Source organism: Malania oleifera, chromosome 9 (assembly GCF_029873635.1).
Source record: "Malania oleifera isolate guangnan ecotype guangnan chromosome 9, ASM2987363v1, whole genome shotgun sequence".
Lineage (NCBI taxonomy): Eukaryota > Viridiplantae > Streptophyta > Magnoliopsida > Santalales > Ximeniaceae > Malania > Malania oleifera.
The window spans coordinates 2,551,358-2,576,335 of record NC_080425.1 but is presented as its reverse complement, the minus strand read 5'-3'; the positions used below and the strand labels follow the sequence as shown (position 1 = coordinate 2,576,335).

Below are 24,978 nucleotides of genomic sequence, written 5' to 3'. Positions count from 1 at the left end.
TCATTTTTTTTTTTTATTACATAAGAAGTCTAACCACCAACAAGCCCTTCGAACCCCTTGAAATAATATTCACTTTCAAGATGCCTTGGTGGTGAAATGGTAGACACACGAGACTACATTCATAAGTCGATAAAATAATTTTAGTTTTATATTCCTTTAAAACATTTATACTCCTTGTGATCATGATCATCTCCTATACTTTAGTTCCCTCTTAAAAATTAGAACTAAGAAGTTACAACACTCAATTAATTTTTTTGTTTCTTTAAATTCATAAGACTCTTATTATGTTCAAATTACATGACAAGAGAAAACAACTTCTCCTTTCCTTACACGTATTATCTTGTTATTATGCATTAAAACACCTTATCCTTCATGAGGATAATATGTTCAAAAATAGGTACACAGGTAATTTGAAAAACTAAATTCAAATCTACATTCCTAAAACAACCCCATAATCTTCACGAGTTCTCCTCTTAGTGAAAAACTCAAGGGCTGCCAATGGCACAGGCAGCACAATTAGCATGTGCCTATGCACAAAAAAACATGGTGGGCAATGCGGCAAACTTATCAGGTAATTACTAGAAATCAAGATGGGCTAGGCAAGCAAGTCGGCATGTTAAAGTAGCCTCTCTCCTTTTCAGGCTTCAAACTCAATGCCTTCGCCTTCTTCACGTACAATTTCTTCACATTGGATCCCTGCTCGTTCATCAATCTCGCCAGACTCCTCTTCGCGTTTGCTCTAAACGGGCAGTTCGTCGCCAAAAACCCGTCTACCAAGTGCAGGTACGCCTCCAGGTCGTGGCAGCACGCCACGTCGGCGTTCGGCTTCAAAAACGGTGACATCTTGGTCTCCACCCTCAACTCCGTCCCCACGTGGCAGTACGCCCACGGCATCCTCTCCTCCACCGCCGCCGCGGCGCCCCCCTCCGCGTTACTCCGACTCTCGTCCACGAACATCCCCGGCACCCTGGTTATCACGTCCTGCGAATTCACAATCCGCAGCACCTTCACGTTCTTCTCGTTCAACCGATTAGCGAACCCCCGGTTCCCCACTCGCGGCCCCCCGAACGAGAACACCGCCACCGGCGGCAGCGCCGCCTCTGCGGCCTTTGGCGCAGCCTTGCTCAATTCGTCCGCCACAAGCAGCGCCAGGGCGGCGCCGAGGCTGTGCCCCGTCACGGTTATGCTGAGCGTCTCCCCCTCGTAGAGCTCCGCCAGCCGCCGGACCTCCGCCGCCACGGACTCCGCCAGGCTGGGCACGTGCGCCCCGCGTGTTTTGTGCAGACTCAAGAACCCGCATTCGACCTTGGGTTGTCCCTGGTCGGGTTGCTCCGTGTCGGGCAGGGGAACCAGTAGGTCCCTGAGATTCTCGGCCCACTCGAGACACGTGGCGGTTCCTCGGAGCGCGATGACGATGTCCCGCCTCCCCAACCGGGCGATTTCCCTACGGTCGTCGCACACGGCCACGTACCCGATCCAGCTGGACCTCTGGGTCATCCACCCGAGATCCGGAGCCACGTCGTCCACCCACTTCGGCAAGCCGACAGATGACGTGGCGTAGAGACTTTTAGTCACCCTGTATGACCTATCGGGCAGCGCCACGTGCTGAGGGCTTGGAGCTCCTTTTGCCGACGTGGCGGGATTTGAATGAAAAGCATGGTACGCTGCTTGCACGAACTCGCCGTACCGGACCACCTCTCGCCGGAGATTCTCGTCGAGCGGGTCGAGGAGGCCGGACCAGTCGTTACAGCCGTGGTACTCCCGCCACCGGCTGCCGAGATTGTTCCTCGGAGAGTACTCTGCCGTCATTGACAAGAGGCGTTGAAGGCGGTTGAGGTGGCGCGGGGACATTTCCTCGGCGGCCTTCGAGTCCTGCCAGAGTCTGGAGAGATTAAGGCCTTCGAGGAGGCCGCGTCCCTTGTTTTCCGGCGAGGTAGTGTGTGGATCGGGGCGAACGGGTTCTGGGTCGGATTGGGGAGGTGGGTTCTGCTTTTGGATAAGCTTTTCGAGGTTGGAAAGGTGGATTCGAGTGGAGGCTGTGGAAGAAGAGACCCGATTCAGAACCGTAGTGAGTTTGGGTTTTAGTGTAGGTTTTAAGGGCGATTCTCGACATTGAAAGCCAGCTCTTCTGGCCTGAAACAGGTGAAGGTTATGAGCTGGAAGAGTAGAAGCGATCTGCTGCATATATATATATATATATATATATATAGATTAATATATATTTATATATTTATTTGTTGCAGTGGCAATGGAAATTGGAAAGCATATACCAGAGAGAGAGACAGGCCGAGAGACAGATGAGCAGCTAATTTTTAGAGAGAGAGAGCCGCTCGCCGAAACCGAGTGAGAGAAGCGGGGTCTGTGGAGGTATATATAGAGTTATGGTGACGTAAATGCCCTTTGCTTGGTTAACACATTAGGAGGGTAAGGAGGTGGTATAATTGTAAATATGGGTTTAAGGGAGGGGTATTGTTAGCTACAGTCAACGGAGAGAATTTCCCGGACCTTGCAAGATCGATACACTCGTTTTGTTATGATATTATTATTAATAAATTTGACCGCGGTTTTTTAGCTAAATAAATTTTAAAGTGAAACAATACAACACGTAGCTAGGGAATGAAAAATAATTCAGAAATGTCTGCTTGGGGAAGGAGGGTTGGCGCTGAGAAATCCCATTCATTGGAAATCAAATTAAATAAAAGTATAGTTTTAAATTTATGCAAATTTATTTCTAAATTAGTAAATTGTGGAAGTAAGAATGAAAATTAAAAGTTAACACTTAAAATATCTTAAAATTTTTAATTAAATCATTTCCTAAATCATAGACTCATCAACTTGACACCCGAGATTATATTTTATCCAAAATCACATAATTTTATGTTTAAAGACATTTAAGTTTTCAAAATTCGAACACTAAATTAGTAGATTGGGTTTTATGCATATCCATTTATTATAAATGATAATGGTCTATCTCTATTGCATGAGATACAAATTCTTATATCGGCCTACTAAAAAGAGAACAAACTAATTGAATCTGATACTTTGAAAGAACCTTTTAACACATAAGTTTGTAATGATATATGAGCACGAGACAAGAAGGTGCTTTTTAAATTGAAGATGTGTCCCAAGAGTCGGGTTGATCGAACGTTCAACTGATGCACAAAAGCCGTATCCGCATTCAGACTTTATCCTAATCAGCGAGACCTGGGGACAGATGATATTGATCCGTAAGTTTGGTGTTACACCAGGGGGTCCGAAGGGCTCATTGGTACCTAGAGTTCTTGTGTAAAAAAAAAAAAAAAAGTGGGTAGAGAGCTGAGCTCACTTTTCAACAAGAGTGTCCAACTCTTTTATAAGAAAACATTGACATCAGCGTATTTATACAGAATAAATACCCTTTAAAGAAAAGAGGGTGCTTTTTAAATTGAAGTATTTTAAGCAAGTTCTAGCTCAAAGCTAAAGAGGACAACTTTAATAAAAATATTTTTATGTTACAAGTATATTAATATTTTCAATATCGACTTAGGAAAAATTTATAATTTGGAAATCAAACTCTAATTGACATCTATAGATAAAGAAAATAGTCTTTTAACAACTCCTTGTAGTGGGTATTCAAACTAGCTTATTGCATTTTAATGCTGCATAACTATCAACATTTTGGGTAGTCTTGAATAATTATGCAGCTCCCAAAAATGTCAATGCATTATGCATGTGTAGTCATAATGATATTACCATTTCCAATAAAGACTTTGGACATTTTGGTCATGGCAAGGCTTCAAGAGTTAGTCATTGGGCTTAGGTGAGAATCACATTTGACAACATTACTTGTCAAGGTGGATGGATGGGTTGAAAAAGATAGATTAAGTTCGATTTATAAAATTTGCTACTTCGTAATATAGGAAATAATTTATTTATTTCTATTTATTTATCTTATTCTTAAGTTTTGATATCAAAACTCTCGATTTAAGAGTTTTAAACTCTAATTATTGAAATGTTTCCTGAAAGATAAAATAGCAACAAGAAGACTCACGATACTTTTAAAATTTTGATAAAATATTGTGAAAATAACGTCTCTTCCAACAATGCACAGCAGAATAAACATTGTAAATGATCAAATAATACTATATGCAACAATCTAAAATGGTGAAATATTGAATTATTCCACAACCATAACAATATAAAGAGAGTAATAATAAAGGCAACGACACCATGAATTACGTGGTTTGACAAAACCTACATCCACAGGAGCAATCGGTAAGAGATTTTACTATGAAAATCAAAGATACATACTTAATGATATTCTCTCCTTCTCTCACCCCTCTCTTACTCTCTTTTTTTATATAAAAATATGCCTAGAAGAACATATATAACAAGTTCTCGGAGACTTCCCTTTGAATCCCCAACCGTTACACCGTTTACATTCAAAATTCAAATATTTTCTCGCAGTCCAGGTGCACTCGTCGGCGAGAACAGGGTATTCGTCTACGATCCAAAGAAGGCCACTCGTCGACTAGTCAACCCACTCGTCGATGAGTCTTGAACTCTACAGTTTTTCACCTCTCGGCATCTTCTTGTCGATGAGTCATTGTTGCTGCACCAACATATGTTTTTCTCTCTTTGTTCATAAGCCCCCATGAAGTATAAAAGTCACACCATAAACAACATAAAATATATAATTTTGTGTTTGGTATCTCCAAAAAATTGAGCACATTAAAAAAGTGTAAAATAACTAGTAAGGATATAGTAAGTAAGGGTTTAATAGCCCTGAATTTGTCAAAATAAATGGTTTATAATCGCATAAATTGATAGAACATGATTCATATAGCCGACCCTCCTAGTGGGACTTAAGGTTTGATTTTGTTGTTATTGTTGTTATAATAATATGTACGTTTCATTTTTTATGAAAATTAAAAGTTACACTTAAAATATCTAAAAATTTGTAATCAAATTATTTGCTAAACCATAGACTTGTCAATTGGACCACTAATTGACCTCATAAGCAGTTTATTTGTTAGACACATGATCAAGTTGAGATTATATTTTATCCAAAATCACACAATTTTAAGTTTAGAGACATTTAGGTTTTCAAAGTTCAAACACTAGATAAGTAGATTGCATTTTATGCATATCCATTTATTACATATGACAATGGCCAATCTGATCTATTGCATGCGATACAAATTCTTACATACTAATTAAATTGTAGTTTGAGGTTGGCCTACTGAAAAGAGAATAAAGTTATGAATCTAGTACTTTAAAAGAACCTTTTGATGCATAAATTTGTAATGATATAAGACCAAAAGATAAAATAAGAGTGAGTAGAGAGTTAAGCTCACTTTTCAACAAGAGCGTCCAACTTTTTTGTAAGAATAAACTGACATCAACGTATTTATTCAAAACAAATACCCTTTAAAGGAAGGAGAATCCTTTTTAAATTGAAGTATTTTAAGAAAGTTGTCCAAGCTAAAAAGCGCAAAATAAATAAAAATAATTTTACGTTACAAGTACATTAATTTTTAAAATAAAAATTTTAAAATATCAACTTAGGAAACATTTGAAATTTTACAAATCAAACACTACAAATTGGCCTCTATAAATAAAGAAAATAGTCTTCAACAGCTCCTTGTAGTAGGCATTCAAACTTGTAGCATTTTATTGCTGCATAACTACCAAAATTTTAGGTAGTCTTGAATAATTATGCAGCTCCCAAAAATGTGTAGTCATAATAATATTACCATTTCCAATAAAGACTTTTGACATTTTGGTCATGACCATTGTTGCCTTTTACCCTTCAAGAGTTAGTCATTGGGCTTAGGTGAGAATCCCATTTGACAACATTACTTGTCAAGGTGGATGGGTTGGAAAAGATAGATTAAGCTTGATGTATGATATTTTCTTCTACCTAATAGGAAATAACTTATTATTTATTTATTTATTTATTTTACTTTTTCTTAAGTTTTGATATCAGAACTCTCGATTTAAGAGTTTTAAACTCTAATTTTTGAAGTGTGTTCCGAAAGATAATAGAGCAGCAAGGAGACTCACGACACCTCTAAAATGTTGTCAAAATATATAATCTTGTGCTTGGTCAATCCAAAAAAATGAGCACATAAAAAGGAGAGTATAAAATAACTTCGAAGGAAATAGTGATGATCAATAAGGATTTAATAATCCTGAGTCTATCAAAAGATCGAAATGGTTCATGACCACATAAATTGGCGGAAAAGGATTCATATAGCCGACGCCTGCACCTAGTGAAACTTAAGGTTTGATTTTGTTGTTATTGTTGTTATAATAATATGTACGTTTCACATTTTATAAATGCATGTACTACAAAATTTTTCATTATTTTATGAAGTTAATTTGACTCAATTAACTTTAAAACAAGAAGACATTGTTTGGCAAAAATAAATTTTTAAAAAATGTGTCCACGTTTCTTTATATTTCACTACGACAAGTTTCAAATATCTTTTTCTTGTGTGTACACTTAAAAGAAGAAAAGTATTTGGATTCAAGATTTACTTAAATTCAAGTCTCTCTTAGGAATGTTCAACTTAGGAGTTGGAGTCTGAAATTTTTATGTTGAAATTGTATTGTATTCGAATTTTAGAAAAAAAAATAGGAAGGGATCTAAGAAGAAGATGGAATACTTCTCATCAGTTCTCGACCCCTCGTGTTGCTCAGTCGACTTAGTAGGCCTCCAATATAAATTAAAAAAAATCTCAAATAAAGTAACACTACAATAGAAACAAAGTGTTACAAACATTTATTCTATTTATTGTTGAAATAGACATGTTATATACAACACAAAAAAAAAAAAATTTCTTCTTGTATTGGTATTGGAGTATATAGTCCTATCTTTAAAGTATGATGACACCCCAAATGACATATTAAAATTTAGAAATGCGTGAAAGAAGAATGTCAAATATTTTAAAGATATTAGGCTGCTTTTTTCTAAAAGAAAATTATTATTATTTTTAAATTCCATTCCGCATTTACAATAGTGGCACTATAAATTATTCATCAATTCACAAAGTAAAATGACCCCAATTGACTTTGAAACAAGAGGAATTGTTTGGTGTGTATAAATATTTATTTTAATACATGTTAAGTTGCTCGAGAAATCAAATTTAGATCAACTGAATCAACAATTTGTCCTAAATCTCGATAATATTTCTATGCGACATATCTATTATTATTATTATTATTATTATTATTATTATTATTATTATTAAGGAAGAGATTCAAAGCCAAAAATAAAATATTGAGGTGGGAGTGACGATTAATATGTGGGTTTGACTTGTGCATTGAAACTTCAAATGCTTGAAGTCCTTCCATTCATAACTGTGGGATTATTGATTTTTCCTTCTTGTTTTGTTTTTTAGTCAACATGTTTTCATGAATCATTTCAGCAGCGGTCAAGCATTTGGGCATATAGAAATCAATTATATATATATATATATATATTACGAAGTCCTGAATTGTTGGAGAGGAGAAATTGAAGATGGAGTATAAGGCTGAATTTTGAATGGATTAATGTGACTAAAAGTAAACAGTGGAATTCAAGTCACATAGTTATATATGTCAAACTAATTCTTGTCATCTCCCTGCTAGGAAGGATATTGCATGCTTTGATTTTGATTTTTATGCACAGGCCTCATGCTACCTCTCTTCCCATTCTCTTCCATGGCAAAACAAATTTTCATATTAAAAAATGAAACAAATTAATTAACATTCTTTAATTTTATTGGGTCTCGATCTTGATCTTCGCAACTTTATAAAATTGATCGAAGGATGCTGCGCTATCGGCGTAACATGTCTAAGTTAAGATGGGATCAATGAAACTAGGCGAGTATCTTGAATGAAGTTAGATTTCGTATGCTGTTGATGACTGCTTGATCGATCCTACCAAGCTCTTTCTAGCGTTTCTTAGACTTCGGCTCATGCTCTTTTTGAAAAAGCGCATAATTTTTTGACATTCATATTTATGGAGTTATAGCCGGACATTTTTTATGGTCTAACCAACTAATATTATTTTTTATTGATTGTTTACTTTATTTGATCTCAATTATCTATTCCAATTGCGACACATATAAACGTCTTATTTATATATTAATCAATATACATGGTCAAACTGAATATAAAAAAGTGAAAAGGGCAAAAAAAAGTTGACCAAACAGGACTATACAGGGGTTTATAGTTTTGACTACGTAAGTATATATTATTAATTAATCAGGAAAAGAATTTCCTTTAAACATGCATGCTGCATGCATGGTGTTATATATATATATATATATATATATATATATATATATATGTATGTATGTATGTATGTATGTATGCATAGAATATGGATGACCTGTTTGGCTGCAAGGCTTGGTGGGTTGTTGGGATATGAGTGGTAGGTTGAAGTGTGCACTGTATATAGAATGTATAATAATGTATATTGCGACTCCTCTTCCTTTTAAAATTTGAAAGGATGAGAGCATTATAGATGTTGACAAACCATAAAGCTAATTGGTATAGTAGCTACCTATTAATAATAGTGAAATATAATAGAGCATGGTGTAAACGAGATACAAGATTTCTTTAAGTTTTTTGAGCTTACTATTCCGGCAAGAGTTTTGACTTTAAAATACTATAATACTAGTATAAAAATTTGTGCTTCTCACCAAGATAACTTAAATATAAAATTAATTTTAAAAAATAAAATATATAAATATATATATTTTAAACAAATATAATATCTTAACGTTATATATTATGATATATATATATATATATGTATATTATACGTACTGATATATACTTAGTATAGTTATTTGTATTCATATACTATTAGCTATAATATTTGAATAATAATATCAATTCGGATAATTTAATAAAGTAAATATATCATTTTATTATAATATAAAATTTATTTTCATATATTAGGTAAATAATTTTAATATTTAACAGTTGAAATGGCGTTTTAAAATTTCAATATATAACTATTAGATCATAATTAATATATGTTGTTATTATTATATTTTATTATTATAATAATAATGATAATAATAATATGCTTATGGCTTTTTAATGGGAACGAAAAGAGGAGTTGTGGGTTACTCATGCGAGGGCCACTAATGCGCTAATGCAAAGAGAGAAAGTGAATTGCCCCCACGAGCATGGAGCGATGGAAAGACATAAGCACGTAAGAAGGAGTATCAGAGGTTCAATTCCAGGTAGATACACTCACGGAGCCAGCGGTACTTGTGGATAGTGAGAATTTACTTTATGAGCCAGCGGGGACCGTGGATGGTGAGACTTCTCTGTGAGCTAGCGGGGATGGTGGATGGTAATGGAGATGTGTCCCGGGGATCGGGTTAGCCGAACGTCCAACTAATGCACGGAAGCTGTGTTCGCATTCTGGACTTTATCTGATCAGCTAGACCTAGGGGGAGGACGCTGATCCATAGGTTTGGTGCCGCACCAGGGGGTCCAAAGGGCTTGTTGGTGGCTGGAGTTCCTATGTAATAAATAAAAAAAAGAGAAAAAAAAAGAGAGAGAGAAAGTGAACATATATAAAGGGGAAAAAATTATTAGATACATGAGATGTATACATCTTATCTAATTTGATTTTGTCATGTATGTGTATGTAATTAAATTAGGTAATATTATATATGGCTTAAGAAAATTAGATCCGATGTATACATCTGGTATATCTAATAATTTCTCTATAAAGGAGCTACCAACGGGGTCTACTAATGTAGGGACCACTAATGCACTAACATATTGACATGTGGAATTTAGTAGGAAAAAATGGGGAAAAGAAATTTTTTTAAAAAAATACCCTTTCTCAACATGGTTTCATTTTCCTTCAAAATTATCAGAGTCTGGTGTCAAACACTAATTGTAATGCCCCAACCCGCCATGTGGAACTCGAGGTGCTACTTTAGTGACGTCTGTGATCCTAATACCAAATTCATCATATAAAAGTAGCGAAAATAAATGATACATTCTCCAAAACTTTACCCGAGTTCTAAACTACCTTTATACATAAATGTTTCCAAATATCCATATTACAACTCAACAGAAGAAAGAAAACTAACTTAGTCCATACAACCATAATACATATTCGAGAACTTCAAACATAACTGAAACACATTAGAGTTCTTACAGACACTCACAAAAACTAGCTATCACCCTGCCCCGGAACTCGCTAAGCTCGATCTCAAGATGGTCTTGAAAAGATGATTTGTATATTAGGGTGAGACACTTCTCAGTAAAGAAGATTAAGTTAATATCAGTGTTTGGCCAACATGAGTTTTAATGTAAACAAAATATAGTTGTTTATAAATCAACATCAACTAAGAAAACACATGCAGACTATATATTTACACACGCATAAACATTTATAAGCAAGAGTTCTCGAGGATAGGGGAGATTACATGCCCATACATGTAACGTCCCTTTGTTTTGATATTGTTTGTAGCCTTATCCTTTTTAATTGGGTGAGACTACAGCTAATACTTATCAGGACACTCACTTTACTCAGTAAGCCCTTGTACGGAGAGTTTTACTTCGCCATAAACATTCATTCATTTTAATTCACATACATGTACTCATACCTTTACAGTTGAAAAATATGCATTTGCTTCCTGAGTATAAACCAGTTAATAAATAGTAACATCATTTACATAAATCAACATATATGTGTAAAAGGCACTCCCTAAGACTAATGACATGCTTAATCGCCATGACGAGTTGTGCGGTTCGAAAGCTGGACTAAGTCCCGAGGGATCAACCCAGACAAAGTCAAAGTAACCATCTGCTTAATACGTCTGCAGGCATCCACAACCCAATTACAGGTTCGATTGTCTTACCACTTCCTGGTCCGGACCCTAGGTAAGATACAACCTCTAGGCAAGCCAAACGGCTGAAACCACTCTACACCTCTAAGTAAAGTGTGGGCGCATATGGTCAAATAGTAATTCCCTAGCAACGATATCGTGCTCACAATACAACTGGTCTTCAGGGTTCATAAACCATATCATGCAATTTAAGTAATAAAAATTGTTGCATAAACTCATTTTCATATAACACCTGCCATTTAATAAAACCCTGCCCTCGGCCGTTAAATATAACCTTACCTTACCCCTGGCCGTCAAGTAAAACCCGACCCTCAACCGTCATATCAAATCTCATAATTTTGCAAAGGAAGTTCCAGTATTTTCACAAACAATCTAGTATTTTCACAACCATACCTAAATTCGGTTATACAATAAACCATACTGATTATTCACCTACCACATGATTTTCATATTTGAACATAGTTATTTAAACAACCAAGAAACACAGTATATGAAGTTCGTATGATAAAACCAAGCTTTTCATCGTACATTTTATTTAAAATACCATATCATATATCCTATGTTAGTAAAGTTCATTTTGAACGGTTGATTTTCGAAATAACCTTCGAAATCATAAGTATACATATATATATAAAGTAGTTTAGTTGGTTCAAATTTAATAAATCCTGACTTAATTTAATCCCCTTACCTGTTCTTGAAAAAGAAACCAATTCCGTTCAAAAAATGGAAAACCCTAGCTTTTCGCTCTTGCCTCCGAAAACGAACTAGCAAGTCGAGAAAAGAGAGGAAAGTGACTGGGGAGTGATCACGGGACCCGAGTGAGCCTACGAGAGAAAGAGAGCCACGAGAGAGAGAGAGAGAGAGAGAGAGAGAGAGAGAGAGAGAGAGAGAGAGAGAGAGAGAGAGAGAGTCCAAAAACCCTAAGAAAGAGAGAGAGAGTGTGTGTGAATTTTGAAGTTATGAAAAAATATACCTTGCTTAGCCCTTAAGTAAACTCGTAGGAAAATCGTCGACGGTTTTCCCTGCACTCACAAAATCTTCGACGGTTTGACAATTGACCCTCCCTTGTTGGCTTAAACCGGCGACGGTTTTTCCCAAGCTCTATAAAACCGTTGACTGTTTGGGTTCTGCCAAACCAATTTCCTTTTTTTTCCTTTATTTCTCTATTCCTTATTTATTTTCTTTTATTTTTCGGGTTTAGGTTTCTACACTAATCATATCATTAGGGGTGAGCACAATTCGATTAAAATCGAATTAACTAATGAATTAATTAAGTAAATCCGATCGATTCGGTTCGGCTAATTTGATTAACCAAATTAATCAAATAGTATAAATTAATAATAAATAATTATATAGTATATATTAAAATATTTTATATATTATATGTATATGCTAAAATTTTATTTATTTTTATATATTATATATTATATATGTTATATATATTGGTGTGCGTCTAATCCCGCATCGCCTCTGTGAGCAGTCCCAAGTCACTATAAGATTCTCTTAACTCTCTCCTTGATACTTAGGTTTTGAGGATGAACTCTCTAACTTGGTATCAGAGTTAGGCTTTGGGCTGCTTGACTCCTCTATGGGTTAGACTCCTCCTCGCCTCATTTCCTTCCATGGGTTCGAGGGAAAATGTTAGTGTGCCTCCAGTCCCACATCGTCTCTATGGATAGTTTCAAGTTAGTATAAGATGCTCTCAACTCTCTCTCTCTTTGATATTTAAGTTTTGAGATAAGCTCTATAATTATATATATTAAAATTTTATATTTTATCTATATAAAAATATTAAATCAATTAATTCGATTAATTAATCGAACAGATGAATGCTCACCTCTACATACCGTGTTGTAAGTTTTAAATTCAAATATTAAGAAAAGGGAGAAAGGATGGGGAGCTGGAAGTGGACAAGTTGAATACTAATGGCCTAAATGCTTTCTTATGTCAACATCTATCTAGTAGAAACTCTGCACACAATTCAGGTGCATTGCATTATTAAATGCGATCCTGACCACTTTGCTTGTGACTTAGCGCATGACAAAAACGAGAATTATATATATATATATATATATATATATATATATATATATATGTGGCACACAAATATCAAGAATTATTTTTTGTGTCAATAGAGTGAAGCACTTGATAAGAGGCTTCATGATTTCTAGAATAACTATGGTGATTCTTGCGATGAACCCAATCGTTATGCTTACTTAAGATTGACGATTAGTAAAAGAAGCACTTTCAAGATTGACAAAAATCCAACTTGAAATTTTTATCAAATCTAGTATAAGTTAGGGTCGACAAAATGCCCAAATCGAATGAGATGATGGTCTACTACAAAAGTTGCCATTAGTCATCCCGTGAGAATACTTAATGAAAAGAAGAAAATAAATAAAGCAAAGAAGATGCGCGAAAGAAAATAATCTCTAATTCATGTGTAAAAAAAATAATAATAATCTTTGCTTTGTGAGTACTATTTCAAGTTTTGAATTTGAATTTATATGAATTTGGATAAAATATAAAATAAAATTATATTTAATTTCTTTTAAATTTACATAAACTTACATTTAAGAACTTCCAAACACCACCCAAAGTCCCACACCCAAAAACTATAATTGACTCCCTGATTGGACACTGAAGTCAAGGAGTGTACTCACAATTATTAACTACTCAATTATTAATTATTAGTTAACTCCTTTCCATTCCATCACTGCGCGTCTAAAGGTTATCCATTGTGCTTTTAAAAAAAACCCTATTTTTTTATATAATCGAGCATCACTTTTGTAATAAACAATTAAATCACGTGGTTTGTAATAAAGAATAAAATCACACGGACAATTCCATCATCCATTTTAAATAATCATTTTTATAGTTACTTTTTTATTTTAAAATTTAATTAATATTAAATAAAATACATGCGTGAACATGATAACACATAATAACTAATAGAATAGTATTAGATTATAGAATAAAAGTCAGAATAACAGTACAGACAAATAAAATTACTAGTCTAGGACTCTTTACCAAATTACAATAATGATCTATGAAAATTAGGATAGAAAGAAGGGGGAAGAGGATGGTTTTTGAAGGCTGAGAGGCTTATGAAGTGCACTAAGGACTTCCAAAATCGCTCAGCTCCGAATGGTCCTTAGCTTCTTAATTTGTAGATGAAACTTCATCATTGATTTAACTTTACAACTTTTGATTTTTACCATTCTTTTCACTTTTGATCATAGCCACTCCTTTTATGTTATTTTTTTGTCAAACAACAATTTTGCTCTTTGTTAGGGAATTTTTACTTTAATGCTTGTCGAGCATTAATTATTTTGCTTTACAGCTAGCCACTTGTCTCTTTGTGTTGATGAATCTATTCATAGCAAAAATTGAGTTTGTAACAATCATCTTCATTGTTCTGCAGATAATTTGTTTGGAGGCGTTGTCATCACTGGTGTTTGTAGACATTGTCTTGTTCTAATTTTGCTTGCATCTAAGCTTTTGTCATTAAAAACTTTGATTGGTCATGAGATTTCTGCTCAAACCACTTTATCATGGCAATATTGTCTATTTGCTTAAATTCATTTCATCCCACCATTGACTTTAACTTGTCTTCCAAAATATGAAACTTTGTGTTGGCCAATTATTTTGTCTTAGATAGCATACTCAAGCATGACTATCTAGTTTAAGCCAAAAGGATTTGTAAAATATAAATAACAATGGGGATTTGCGCCAATTGTCAAGGAGATTAATATTGTCACTCCATAATTTATAACTTTCCAACAATAATTTATTATGGATTGTCGACGAATCCCCTACACTTGTCAACGAATGTGCCTGGGCTGCGAGCAGTTTTTTGAATTTTTGAATTTGAACGTTGAGGTGGTTGGGTAATCGGAGGGAAACCTCCGAGGGACTATTATATATGTCATTATAGGCGTGTATTAACAGTGAGAGTGATCATTTGAGAAGTGTATTACGTAATTTGTGATTTCCTTAGTGAAATTCTTGTGTTGTAATGCCTCTTTCCCTTCAAGTGGGACCTGAGGTGTTGTGAGACCATTCTCACGTCTCTGATATCATTCACGCAGTGGAAATAATTAAACATTCTCCAATAAAATATTAGAGTTCTATACTATTTAACCCAAAGTGTGTAATGCCTTGAACCCGATAATAGGGCCCGGTGCATTATTCTGAATAAACCGTGCTCCGTGGCGCCCGAACCCGCCTTATGGGACCCGAGTGCCACGTCATTAATTCATCTGAACATGATCCTCAATTCAATCACGCAGCAGAAAACATAAATATAATCCTCCAACAATAAAATACCAGAGTTTTTAACTATAATATCCCAAATAATCCATTCATCAACATGTATACACATATCTCCAACATCCAGTATTCACAACCATCCATAACTTAGAAAACTTAAAACATAAAACATAAAATATAAAATTTATACATCCCAAAATATCATCAAAATTATACCCTTTTTTTTTTATTATCAAAAATGCTATAACAGCTCGAGCTCTCTAAGCTCGATCTCATGGAGGTCCTGAAAAAGATAAGTTCATATTTGGGTGAGACACATCTTAGTAAGGGAAGAAACAATATATTAAAAAAGTGTGTGGTCAGCATGAGATTTGTATATAACATATTATTTATCATTTGCAAATCATTAACATAATTTCTGAAATCATTTTCTGATCCTATTCAAATACATGTACGTTATTTTGCCCACGAGATTACCCTAAGGATAAGGGTGATTACCCGCATATACAAGTAGTTCCCATCTGCTCTAATATATTAGGTAACCCAAAGATCACAACAGAAACATACCAAGGTACTCACCTTACTCAGTAAGCCCTCAAGTGATAGATTAATCTCGTACTCACATAATTCATACAAAAATTTACCAACGAAGGCCCCCAAGAATAGGAAAATCTACCCGCCCATACAAATAGTTTCCCTCTGCCCTAATACTTTATGCAACCTATTGCTACACCTGATACAACCAGAGCACTCACCTTTCTCGACAAGCCCTCGGGCGAAGAGTTTGGCTCGCCCAAACGTAACATATTCTACTAACATAAATACTGATAATACCATAATACATTATTTGTCTGTCATTTCTCTATAATTCTCATCTATTTATGTTCTCAACTTTGTCATTTCGTAGCATTTCATTTCACGTGGTTCTTTCTCATTTTACGTTCTTCACATTTTACATTTCATTTCCGTTTCATTTATTTCCATTTTCATTTCATTTCATAACATACCCAACATAGTTCAACTGTTTTACCCAGCATCTTTCAACTGTTTCACCCAACATTTTTCACCTGTTTTATTCGACATCTTTTAGTTGTTTTAACCAACATCTTTCAGTTGTTTTACCTAACATTTTTCAACTATTTTACGCAACATTTTTCAATTGTTTTATCCAGCATCTTTCAGCTGTTTTACTCAACATTTTTTAGCTGGTTTTTTTCAACTGTTTTACTCAACATCTTTCAGTTGTTTTACATGGTTGTATTAACACTTACATGCAGCATATTTCATATAACATTTTCATACTCAGTTCATTTCCTTTATATCCTGTATCTTATACATATAACATATTTCCACATAGAATTCCTATTTACTCATGTCACACTATTTAGCAATAAAATTCCTATACATATATATATATATATATATATATATATATATCTTTTAAAATAAGTCAACCTACAGTTAACATTTATATGCTGAAAATATACCTTTCATTTCTTGCATAATTATCTTGAAAATATCTTTCACTTTCATTAGTTCAATTTCACATATACGTATCTAATAAAAAACCCTAGGCTCAGAAAAGCATAATTTAAACGGTTGACATTTTAAACCCATACAAAAACATATACACATATTTATTCATAACATATTTCATTTTCCAATTAATTCATAAAAATCTGATTTAATATATATTCACCCATTATCTAGTTTCTTAAACTACGCTAACAGGGACCCCGAAACGATACCTGTGGCGCTCACCCAGATCCTGAATTAAAAATCTTATATACATTAAATCAACCCTAAATAAAATAATATTTTAATATTTCCTAGACCCATAAATTCTAAATAAATAATTAAACCCTCAAATATAACTAATTTACTTAATTCCCTAAATCCCACTCTCGCTTTAGAGTGTGCCTAGGAAATCCAAATTGAAAATTTACTCCGGCCAAAATGACGATGATCACGATTAGGACTCGTGGTGGTGCCCGATCGTCGATTTAGCGGCAGATTTAAGGAAAAATTGAGAAAATAAGGAAAAATTATTTTACCCCAAGAGTGGTGCCTACACCGTTCCTATGACAAATTCGCTCCGATAGAAATGTCGGTGGCGAAGATAAAAACCCAGTGGTATCTTTGGTTTTATGATCAACCGAATATTGGCCGAGAAAATAAGGAGAAAGATGAAGAATACGAAAGAGGGATGGAGGCATTGATGTTTTGGGGAGGGAGCTTTCTAAATATCAATTTGAGATTACAATCTCAGGAAGCACTTCCTGAGAAAGTTTCTTAACAATATATATATATATATAATATTATAATCATTGCTTTATTATATTATATAATCTTATATATATCTCTGTGTGTGTGTATTTCTTAATCATTATATATATATTATTTTATTTAATTAATTAATCAATTCAATTCAATTTTTTTAAATTTAATTTTAAATTTTTTTAATTATATATTTTTTTTGGAGGTTATTACAAAGTGTATATTCATCCACTTAATATTACACAACCAGAAATTTAAACATAAACTGTATATATAACTATTCTTACAACCACCCAAAATTTATCAAAATTCTAAACCCTGCCCTAGGGCCTTCTAAGCTCGATCACCTGAAGGACCTGAAAAATTTATAATTCGCTGGGCTGAGACACTTTTCAGTAAGGATGGAACAAATTATAACAGTGTGTGGCAGATGAGTTTTTAGTAAATATAAAATACAATCGTTTATTAATCAACTGCAACTGACAATAGACATGCAGACTGTACTCACACATATGCAATCATTATGCATCAGTGAAGGTTGCCGAGGATTGGGGAGATTACACGCCCAAATATGTGATGCCCCTTTGCTCCGATACCATTTCTAACCTTGCCCGAATTAATTCACGTGTGGCTACAACTGAGACTTATCAGGGCATTTACCTTACTCAGTGAGCCCTCGGGTGGAGAGTTTTACTTCGCCTTAATTATTTAAGCATTTAAATAAAAGTACATAAGCTCACATACATTCAACATTAACATATCCAAGAAATAGCATATACAATGCCACAACACATCAAAACAAGATACCACACATCCACACAAAATACTGCACATCCACACAGGATGCCACACATGTACTTCACAAACTTACACACTCACAACCCTATTCATAGTAAATCGCTAAAACGAACTTCTCGTTCCACTGCCAACGTTTGACCCCCTTTATATAAATGACCATAATGACCTCCTCATGTCACTACCAACGTTATATGGTGATTTATATCAAGTATGATATAACGACCTCCTCATGTCACTGCCAACGTTATATCACAATTTACATGAACCACAGTACACATCAATGACATAACCAATCATTCAGGCACATCATCGCATTCACCATAGTATTCATAACCAGACAGTATTTACAAGCAAACAGTATTCACCATCGAACAGTTTTCATAACCAATTAATTATGAAGGGTTATTTTCACGCTACATGATTTTTCCCAAATATAAATTATAATAAAAATCATTATTTTCAATTGCCTAAAACGTTCAGAAAATCATACTTATATATATAAATTTACATACTCGAATTTAACCGGTAAACAATTTCCCCTTACTAAGAAGTGTCTCACCCCAACGAATTATAAATTTTTCTGGTCCTTTAGGTGGTCGAGTTTAAAAGGCTCCGGGGCAGGGTTTAGAATTTTGGTAAATTTTGGGTGGTTGTAAGAACAATTATATATATGGTTTATGTTTAAATTTCTGGTTATGTAATATTAAGTGGATGAATATTCACTTTGGGTTAAATAGTATAAAACTCTAGTATTTTATTAGAGAATGTTTAATTATTTCCGCTACATGAATGGTATTAGAGACGTGAGAATGATCTCATAATACCCCGGGTCCCACATGGCGGGAACTTGAAACAACCCTAAATTATTATCATTTTTTTTATCTGTATATATTCCGAAACAATATAATATTACTATGATATCCATAATAATATTTACTATAACCTCTCGGACCCAAAGTGGTACCGAGGATACCTGTTCATAAAACATACCATCTATGTAGCGGAAAACATAAAAATACTTAAACCTTATTTACAATACCGGAGCTTCAGTATTTCCTAAAAATACACATGTACATCTCCCAAAAACTGACAAAAAACTCCTAGGGATCACTCAAAATACAATTCCCAATATTACATTTACCTTGCAGCTAGGGCAATTCTAAAGTCCCCTCTATCTTAGGTCTTTGCTCCTCTACTAGTCTCGTTGATCCCACCAGTATTTGCTTTCCTTGTTAACTTGAATGCAGCAAATGATACTTTCTACTCCTCAATACAAGGGAGCACTGCCAACATGTCCTCACTATCCCGAACTCAATTCTCAGCCACTAATGAGTCGGCCCCTCCAAAAAATGACGAGGCTTCATAAGCGTGAACTGCTCAATCGTGTAGCTCCGTTCCCTTAGACTCCTAGCCATTTCTGCCATCACCTTCTGGGTGATGCTACGTAATACCACTAATACACTTAACACACTAGGTTCCAAAAATAATCTTCTATGACCATTCATTTTACCATCCTCAATCGCAATTTAGGATTCAGTCTTACCCCTCAGAGACAAGACCCAACGATAGTTTACTATTGCTTTCCTGAAGTCGTCACCTTAGGAAAATCACAGAAACAATCATGGAATTTCCTGCCTCCAAGCTGCAAGATAGAACCCTAAATTCCAATCTCATCCTCTGACAACAACTAACTCATATCTCAATCTACCCATTTCCTATTTGACTCATAATCCATTCCTACACTCTAGTATTGTATTGCGCTCTTTACTAAAGTCTGTAGAACCTAACAACCTACACTCTGATACCAAAATGTAACGACCTGAAATTTCATAGCATTTTTTTTCTTTCCAAATAATATATAAAATTTTTCCCAAATAGTATATAAAATATACTGATAATTATTTTACCCTGACACCCCTGAGATCACCTATGTAGCAGAAATCTTAAAGTCATACATCCATAATTATAATACCAGAATCCAGTATTAACCCAAAGCATACATACATAATTATACATCATCCCAACACCTTCTACACAACACTCCTAAATACTACTAAAAAATACAATCCCCTGATAACACTTACCCTTTAGACAGGGTAGTGTAGACGACCTCTCTAACTCCGAGCATGATCCGCTCGTCTAGCTGGATCACCTGAAAAGTGTTGATTTATTGGGATGAGACAACGTCCAGTAAAAAGAAATATGCTACTACTAGTGTGTGGCAACTGAGTTTACATAAATAATTTACTAATAAATAAATGAATTGAGATATCATGTAAATATTGTGCAACTCACGCCTACATGGCCTAAAATACAATTGTATTATCTGACTTTTCTATTTATCCATACTGATAAGAATATAATATATCTATTGTTCTTCTATAAATTTGTATATATATATATATATATATATAATTGAGAAATATCCTTGAAAATCTGTATGTCATGATTTAATCCCTCATGACAGGGTTGTGTGGCCCGTAGGCTGGACTTAACTCTGGTTGGCCTATCAGGATAAGTCACCTGAATACTCTATCAATCCTTAGTTCGTCCATACTGCGATCCCTCCAAAGGCACGGTACTGGTATCTACCTCGTCAAATCGGCCTCCTCAACCCAGATGTCTGGGGAGCCTGCAATCCCTTCATAGGCACGGTTGAAGGAATCCACACACTATCTGAGATATGTGGTTGAACTCTGATATAAAATAGCAACGGTACCGTGCTCTGCTGACTGAATCTGATTGAAATAATTCATCAGGGTCTGATATCATATAATACTAACAAATATAATTATCTTACTGTTTCATCATGATTTCAAAATAACCATAACACTGTAAATCTGATATGAAATACTGTAATATTTGACTGAAATAATTGTAATGTTTGATCTGTAATATCTGACTGAATAAATTGTAATATATGAGCGTTATGGATTTGAAATTCTAGAAATCATGGTATTATGCAAATACTGTAAAATATCTGTATGTACAATATTTCTGTCTATAAAATATATCCTTCTGTATATACACTGTAATTTATACTTTTATAAAATCTGGAAAAACATATTTTTGTGCCAAAAATACTGTAAATCATGGTATTCAGAAAAACTATATAAACTTTGTACTAAACAAACATTTACTTGGGTCACACAATGAATAAAACTCATGTTTTGGAATTTATAAAATTGCATAATTTTTACCTTGTACCTTAATAAACAAATACTATAATTTACTGATAATATTTCTGAATTTACTGGCATAACATATTTCCCTTACCTTGGATAACTGAACTGATCTACCAATTCTAACTCAAGCCCACGGCGTTCATAATTCCATTTCCCTGAAAATATCATACATATATATATATATATATATATATATATATATTTTCCTGTCAAATAACTGAATTCCAGAATAATCTCATACTCACATTTCCTGAAATATAAACTATTAATTATCTTACTTGGATTCCTAGGAACACCCACTAAAAACATAGTCTGCCTGTCGTGTATATACCAACCCTGAATTGTATAAAATCCCAAATTTTCAATTTAACCTTAGAAATACATTCATATCAAAGCTTATACCTTCAATAAATTAATAATCAATTCAAAAATATCCAAATAACACCCTTATCTGGTTTCCTGAACTACGCCTGTAGAAATTCTAAAATTATACCTGCGGCGCTCACCCGAACCCTGTATTCAATAACCCTAATTTAATCAAATCAACCATAAATAAAATACTATTTTAACATTTCTTAGGTCCATAAATTCCTAATAAACATTTAAACTTCCAAATATAACCAATTTACTTAATTTCCCAAATCTCACTTTCGCTTTGGAGTGATGCTTAGGATACCCAAATTGAAAATTTACTCCGACCAAAACGACGACAATGGAGACTAGGACCCTGTGGTGGTACCCGATCGTTCCCCAGAAGTGGTGTCTATGCCATTCCCACGACAAATCCGCTTCTGTAGAAATGTCGGTGACAGAGTTAGGAATCCAATGGTATCTTCGATTTTCCGATTGGCCGAGGAAATGAGGAGAGAGGAGAGGAGGAAAGAGGAGAAAAATGGAAAGTGGCATGAGAGACGCTTTTGCCTGCAAAAATGTCAATTGAAGATTTCAATTAAAATCTTCACAGATTGCTTTATGCAATCCTATCTAGATATATATTATTATAATAACTTGACATATATATATATATATATATATATATATATATATATATATATATATCTTTATGTATATCTTTATTCTAATTAGTTTTTTTTTCATACTATTTATTTTATTTGTTTATTTAATTAATTTTTTAGGTCTTTACAGTATTAGTGATGAATTTCAAAACCGTCACTAATAGTAGAGTATTAGTGACGAATTTAAAACTATCACTAATAGTATAGTATTAGTGATGAATTTTAAAACTGTCACTAATAATATATTATTAGTGACGAATTCTAAATTGTCACTAATACTTGGACTTTAGTGACGCTTTTGAAATTCATCATTAATACTCTACTAGTAGTGACGATTTTAAAATCTTCACTAATACCTAAAAAATGGATAATTATTAGTGATAATTTTAAAACCGTTACTAATAATTTAAAATTAATAAGTTTTTGTAATCATTAATTTCTATAAAAATCTGTAATTACATTTTCGCATACATAACATTAAATCATAATTACTAAAAAATTTATAAATTATTCAAAATTCAAATTTAAATTTAAATACAAATATATTATATAAATTTAATTAAAATATAGAAATTGCATCTGTTCAGATAACAAAATATTTGATGATACTGTAAGAACATTGTGTAATGTAAAACATATACCAGAGTTGAGGAAGAGTTTGATATGAGTAGTTGGGTTTGATGTAGCCATGTTGATGGTGATTAATTAGATCATGTTGTTGCTTGGAGTGGCTATTTAAGTTGAAACCTGTGAAGACGCAACGTCCACATTTACACACACTATTACACACACTATTACACACACTAAACCACGCACACAACACTCACCCACGCACACTATAGACATAGCACTCACCCATGCACACTTGCACACACAACATACTAGAGTATGCGGGAAAAATATTTAAAAAATCATGAAAATGTTTTTACAATCACAAAATATTTAGAAAAGGCCGTAGAAAAAGGACTCAAATTCCAAATGAGTCCAAAAACCTACTAGAGTATTACTTTTCATACTTATGAAAATCCTACAAAATTTCAAAAAAGCTTGGAGTGCATTTTGTACCCTATTTTCTCGATTTTTCAATCTCGATGATTTCAAAGGGAGGCATGAAATCTTCGGAGTACGATATGTCCCGGTTGAGGGAATGCCTATAATATTAATTTTTTTGATTTTTGGAAAGGAACAATCTTAAAGGCTGATTATGCTGAAGATATGTACTTACCCTTGTAGGAGGACCGGTATGTTGGAAATCCATGGTACAGTCTCTGGTAACATTATCCACGACTGAGGCAGAATATATAGCAGTTGTTGAAGTTACAAATGAAACCTTATGGCTTACTGGTTTAGTTAGAGAGTTGGGGTTACGACAAGATGGAGTGGTACTGCATTGTGATAGTCAGAATGTCATTTACTTGACGAAGAATGAGATATACCATGCTAGAACCAGACACAATGATGTGAGGTTCCACAAGATTCGGGATTTGATTGCTTCAGGTGAGCTTGTGTTGGAGAAAGTTTACACGTATGAAAATGCAGCGATATTCTGACGAAATCAGTTCCTTATGAGAAGTTCAAGCATTGCTTGGACTTACTCCATGTCTCCAATTGATAGAAGGGAGACAAACCCAACCGAGCATTTCAAGTTCAAGGTGGAGCAATCAAATGTTTTTCTGGATTCTCTTAAGGGGCGTATAATCGCCAAGGTGGAGATTGTTGTTTATGGTATGTGACTCTTATACTTTGGATTTTATAAACAAAGAAGGAAGAAAAACATAAAGGGGCAGCACAGTAGGGACTCGTCGACGAGTAGATCCCGAGAGTAGAAAAAAAAATTCAGAGATTATGACATATCGAGAGCAGAAAATGGACTCATCAACAAATGCCTTCTTCTCGTCAACGAGTAGCCTTCTATGGATGGTTGACGAATGCGCTTAGGCTACAGGCAATTTTTTGAATTTTGAATTTGAACGTTGGGTAATCGGAGGGAAACCTCCAAGGGTTTGTTATATATGTCATTCTAGGCATGTATTAAGAGTGAGAGTGATCATTTGAGAAGTGTATTGTGTACTTTGTAATTTCCTTAGTGAAATTCTTGTGTCATTACTTTCGTGGATGTAGGTTTTGCCGAACCACACAAATCTTGTTGTTGTTCTTGTTGTTTATCACTTTCTGGTTGTGTTTCATATACTTGTTGTATTTATTTTGTTGTGCATTTTAATTATTCGATCCATATCACAATAAAATAATACAAGCACATAAAATTAATGACAACAAAACAAAATTGGTCTTACTTTTTTTTTTTTACAATAACTCTATTCAAGATTATGATACAAACATTTTTATTACGAGAAGAGGAAGACTAACAATAGAAAGAAAGGAGAATAGGAAGATTTTTGAAGGTTGAGAGGTTTATGAAGAGCACTAAAGACTTTCAAAAGCGCTTGCCCCTAATGGTCCTCGACTTCTTAATTTATAGATGAGACTCTCATCCTTGAACCAATCTTCACCATTGATCTTAACTTCACAACTTTTGATCTTCACCATTCTTTTCAAATTTGATTATAGCCACCTTTT

General features: G+C 34.2%; 1 protein-coding gene across 1 annotated transcript; it reads right to left on the bottom strand.

Annotated features, from left to right (window-relative positions):
* Window positions 1-321: 321 nt before the first annotated feature.
* Window positions 322-2,339, bottom strand: LOC131164766 (phospholipase A1-Ibeta2, chloroplastic). Its single transcript, XM_058122204.1, has one exon. It carries the CDS (start codon window positions 2,182-2,184, stop codon window positions 586-588), a length of 1,599 nt encoding a protein of 532 aa, XP_057978187.1. The 5' UTR covers window positions 2,185-2,339; the 3' UTR covers window positions 322-585.
* Between the last annotated feature and the right edge of the window lie 22,639 nt (window positions 2,340-24,978).

Bases quoted from the DNA above. Each gene is read 5' to 3' on its own strand.
- LOC131164766 (XM_058122204.1), bottom strand. From the start codon at position 2,184: ATGCAGCAGATCGCTTCTACTCTTCCAGCTCATAACCTTCACCTGTTT.